This window comes from Vidua chalybeata, chromosome 29 (genome assembly GCF_026979565.1).
Source record: "Vidua chalybeata isolate OUT-0048 chromosome 29, bVidCha1 merged haplotype, whole genome shotgun sequence".
In the NCBI taxonomy this organism is placed as follows: Eukaryota; Metazoa; Chordata; class Aves; order Passeriformes; family Viduidae; genus Vidua; species Vidua chalybeata.
Genome location: NC_071558.1, coordinates 2,329,156 through 2,334,033, shown reverse-complemented (window position 1 = coordinate 2,334,033; position 4,878 = coordinate 2,329,156). Strand labels below are relative to the sequence as shown.

Here is a 4,878-nt window from a genome sequence, read left to right as displayed (position 1 = left end):
GCTGGGTTGTGCAACACCCTGGGGAGCTGCAGCTGCACCCGGGCAGGAAACCACAGGCTGAGGGGAGAGGGTGCTCAGGCACCCCGGGGACAGTGTTCCTCTTCCCTTCTGCTGGCCCCCCGCTATAAAAAGCCTGGCAGGATGCAGATGTGCTCTTGAGGGATCCCCAGTACCCCTGGCCCCCAAATCTGTGGTGACTCCTGCCAGCACGAGGCCCCCAGGACCACTGCTCCCTCTCAGCCAACAAGTTTATTTAACTCTATCATTACACGTCCCAGTCTCGCTGCATGCCCCCAACTCGGGCACGTGGGCAGCCCCCATGACAAGTCGCTTCTGGCACAGGGTGGTCAGGACTTGTCCCAGCAAAAGGGGGACAGCCCTGCTGGAGTCCAGGAGTGGGGTCCCTTCAGGACTGGAGACATGACAGGGCTTCTCTCACTGGACCCTTGCCGTGGTGCATGCCCGTCGCTGTCTCGTGCCACGGGCTGGGGGTCGCAGAGCACTCGGGGGCGGCATCAGCCGATGCTAATGCAGCTTGCAGTGGACGGGGTGCAGCAGGGCCATGTGCTCAGCCCCCTTGAAGGGCAGCTTCTCAGTGGAGTAGTAGTGCACGACCTCAGGGATGCTGGCGAAGACGCCGCTGGCCTGGCTGAGCGTGTACTTGTTGTCCTTGGTCTGGGCCACGATGATGTGGACGCAGCCCTGGCTGGTCCTGGGCGGCCAGCAGGCATCAGTGCTGCCGCCAGCCCCCCGGCGCCCGCCTGCCCCGCGGCCGTATCCACCCCTGTTTGTTCCCGTCCCGCTCTGATTGTTTCGGCTCCAGGGGCTGCGCTTCCTCAGGAAGGAAACGCCGCTGGCGCTCCCGACAATGTGCCGGGGAGGGGGACACGCCGTAACCCCCCCCCCCCTCCGCCCCAGCTTCACACCAGGATGCCTGGGTCCCCCCGTGGATCGGGGGGTGCCATCCCTCGGGATCTGGGCGCTTCCTCCCCATCGGGGCTTTTGGTGCGAACAGCCGGGGGCAGCTCCTGCCGAAGCACCGCCCCAGCGTGGGGATTCACCCCCGTGTCCCCAGGGTGGGAACCCCCGCGACCCCCCCCCAGTTCTGCGGCCACCCCGACACTCACTTGAGCGCGATGGAGTACTTGCCGCTGCCGGTCTCGCTGGTGCGCACCAGGTAGCCGGCCTCCCGGCACGGCTGCAGCCGGCTCTCCGCCTCCGCCCGCGTGATGGCCCCGTGGTACCAGCTGGGGGGGACACCGCGAGGGGACGCTGAGCCGTGGCACAACACCGGGCACTCCATCCCTCCCTCCTCGTGGATCGCCCTCGCAACTCACGGCTGTTTCTCCAGCGCCAGGGCGGGGTCCACCCGCTCCCCCTCGCTGTGCTCGGTGCCCGCCGGCTTCAGCATCTTGGGGGTCCAGCTCTTCTGGCGGAGATGCTGCCGCAGCGTCTCCTCCTTAGGACGCTCCGAGCCCTCAAACTGGACTGGGAGGGACGAGATGTGAGCCCCCAAAGCCCCCACCTCCACTTTCAATCCCCCATCCCTAGCTCGATCCCTGTCCCCAGCCCCAGCACCTTCCCCTGAACCCACTCCTAAACCCTTCTCCAACCATGTGCCTGTCCCCATCTGGTCCAACACCCCGCCATGAAAAGGGGCATCTTCAGTTACATAAAGTTGTTCAGAGTCCCATCCAACCTGACCTGGCAGGCATCATCTCTCTGGGCAACCCCTGCCAGAAGAAAACTCTTGTATCCAAAGTGCCCCTCATAGTTAAAAACCATTGCACCTTGTCCTCTCTAGAGCCCTGCTATAAATCTGTCCCCATCCCTACCGCCGTCCCCATTCCCATCCCATGCCTGTCCCTTCCTCCCACCCTCATTCCCCATCCTGTGCCTGTCCCCTACCTGACAGTGCTTTGACAATCTGCTCCTTCTTCCACTCCCAGGGCTGCTCATACTCCCCCGCCGGGCGCTCGTCGTTCTCGGGCAGGCGCCCATCACCAGCCCTCGCCCTGCGCTCTGGGGTCCCCCCGGCCACCCCCTCCCCAGGCTCATAGGGGGTGTCATAGAGCTGTGGCCCCTTCCCTGCCACCTCCTTGCCCCCCAGCCGCTTGGCAAGCTCCAGCTTGGCACCCCCCTCCCCAGGCTCTCCAGGACTGTCCAGCAGCAGGATGGCTTTGACCAGGGGATCCTTGGAGCCACGACGACGGATTTCTGCGGGGAAGAGGGATGATGGGTCAGGGATGTGAACCCTGAGACCCCCCCCCCCCCACCCCCAGTCCCACTACCAGCCCTCAGTGAGGGATGTGCTGGGGACTCCACGCCGGCAACGCCCCACTGGGAGCCAGCTCGGGAGGAGCTGGAGCAGGAAGGGGCCCATCCTCATGGCGCCTGGTCTGCTGTCCAGCCCTGAGGCTGCTGGCGCCACAGGCACGGACCCACGCCAGTGGGGCCAGCTGGGCTCCATGGCAGCAGGATGCTACACCCCAAGCTGCAGCTCAGCTGTGCGGGTGGGAGCTGTGCCCTCCCAGCCCCCCTGCTTCTCCCCACGGCGCCAGTCCTTGCCTAACAGCCTGGGCTGCCCCGCACGGAAAAAAAAAAAAAAAAAAAAAAAAAAAAAAAAAAAAAAAAAATCAGCAGCAAATCTTTTATTTCCAGCTTCCGGCCCAGTCAGTTCCTGTTGTTGTGGCCAGCTGGACAGTCGCCACGCCAGCCGGGGTGTCGCTGGCTGGGGGGCACGTCCATTGGGAACTCTTGGGGGGTGGCACCCTGGGGTGACTGGGGGGCATTGAGGGCTTTGCAGTGGCCACGTGTGCCCGTCGGGTGATGGCAGCGGGTCACGGCAACGGCTGAGGGGCCGGCCAGCACGGGTCAGTGTCCGGCCTTGCTCCCACTCCTTATCTGGCCCTGCGCAGCCGCAGGAAGCGGCAAGCGGCTTTCCTGTTCCCGGAGCCTCCTGCACCGGGTGGCTCCGAGGGCAGCCACAGACTCCTGGCTGGGGAGTGGTGCCAGCTGTGCTGCTGTGGCACGGCACATACCTGTGATCATCTGCTGGGCATCGTAGGGCTCCATGTACCCATCGTTCTCCCCCAGGCGCTCAGCATCCCGCTGCCCCTTGGTGCGTTTGGCATCGTAAGGGTCTGCGTAATCCTCCAGGATGATAACCTGAGCAGAGAACAGGCATTCCTGGCTTCAGGGGGCTGTGGGGGTCTCTGCAGGGGTGGCAGAGATGCCACCAGCACAGAGGCAGGTGGGGAACAGGCACGCTGGGGTCCCCAGGGAAGGATGGTGGCTTATCTGGGATAAATGGAGCCGTGCCACAACCCCAGAGGATGCACCCAGTGGCACCTTTGGGTGGGGGCAGTCCAGACCATTCCTATGCCTCTCAGTGATGGTGAGGAGCCTGGGGGGGAGCTCTGGGACCCTTCTGGGTGACAGCAACCCAGTCCTCCCAAGGCTGTGCAGGGGTGAAAGACCAGCTTCCCAGAAAAGCTTTACATCAGCCTTTGTTTAACCAGCAGACGAACTCTGGGGTCAGGCTGGCATGGGACACGCGGGCTCTGATGAGGATGCCCGACGACCCCCCCACCCCCGAATGGGTGATGAAGGGCAGTTGAGATGAAGGCAGCTTTGAAGGAATTTGAAGGCAGCGGAGCTGGGCAGGATAAAAGGATGAAGTCAAGCCAGGCTAATGAGTCGGAGACCAAAGCAGTTAAAGCTGCCAGTGCTTCACGCTCCCCACATCTCCCCCTCTGCCCCCGGCTCCCAGTCCCTGCCTTACCGTCTCTGTCTTGGGGGGCTTCCCCTTGTCCTGCTCGGGGGCAGGCAGGCCGGCAGGCAGGGGTCCAGGGTGCCCCTTCCCGTTCTTCTCAGAAGCCTCCACCTTGATGAGGCGGTTGATGTAGGTTTTGGAGGGTCCCTCCGGTGTGCCTCCCTCCACTCGGGAATTCTTCCGCATCTTCCCGGTAGCAGCCTGGAGCAGACCCTGCAGGTTGTCCCGTGACAGCCGGCTGCCCCCTTCCTTGCCACCCCCAGCCGGCCGGTAGCCCCCCAGCTCAGCAGTTGAATTCTTGCGGCTCTTCCCGAGGCTCCCGCTCCCCGGCCGAGCCCTCTCTGAAACCGTCTTCAGGTTGGATGGGAACTCCTTGAACCACTTGGCCGCCATGGAGCTGGGCAGATGCAGGGGGTCGCAGCCCCCCCGGGGCTCCGCGACACCCCACGGCTGCCCCGCCGGCTCGGAGTCGACTCAGCCGGGGGGCGCTGGGCAGCCCGGCTGCCCCCAGCCCTGGAAACGGGATCCTCTGCGGACTGGGGCCAGCCCGGGAGCGGGGATGCGGGCCGGGGGACCGGGGCCTTCGTGGGGGGCTCCAGGCGTCCTCGGCCCCGGCGGGGACAGCTGGTGGGTCCCCAGGGGTGCCGGCTCCTGCGGCCCGGGGAGGGAACCGCGTGCCCTCGGAGGTGCCTGGCCCCGGGGAAGGGTCTCGGAGGGGGCCGGCGTATCTGCTCCAGCAATGGGCTGAGTCGGGAGGGCTCGCCGGGTGTCGGAGGAGTCCGGCCGGGGCAGTCCCGGGCAGGTTCCAGGGGTCCGCCGCCCCTGGGGACGGGGCCCGGGGGGGTCTCTCCGAACTCCGGAGGGCCCGGCCGGGAACGGGCAGCCGGGGGGTCCCGTCGCGGCTCCTCGGCAGGGCCCGTCTCCGGGGGCTTCGGGGCTTCGGAGAGGGGTCAGGCCGGCCCGGGGGGCCCCATGCGGCTGCGACGGGATGGGCCGGGGCCGGGCCGGGCCGGAGGGGCCGGAGGGGGTGGCAGGGCCGGCGCTCCCCGCCCAGATCCGGAGGGGGCGGCCCGGGGAACGGCGCGGCACCAGCGGGGCGGACG

General features: G+C 66.3%; 1 protein-coding gene across 1 annotated transcript; it reads right to left on the bottom strand.

Annotated features, from left to right (window-relative positions):
- Nucleotides 1–234: 234 nt before the first annotated feature.
- Nucleotides 235–4,173, bottom strand: SHE (Src homology 2 domain containing E). Its single transcript, XM_053967010.1, has 6 exons — nucleotides 3,785–4,173; nucleotides 3,042–3,168; nucleotides 1,909–2,217; nucleotides 1,338–1,488; nucleotides 1,128–1,247; nucleotides 235–712 (listed from the first exon to the last, which is right to left on the bottom strand). Exons 1-6 carry the CDS (start codon nucleotides 4,166–4,168, stop codon nucleotides 526–528), a joined length of 1,278 nt encoding a protein of 425 aa, XP_053822985.1. The 5' UTR covers nucleotides 4,169–4,173; the 3' UTR covers nucleotides 235–525.
- Between the last annotated feature and the right edge of the window lie 705 nt (nucleotides 4,174–4,878).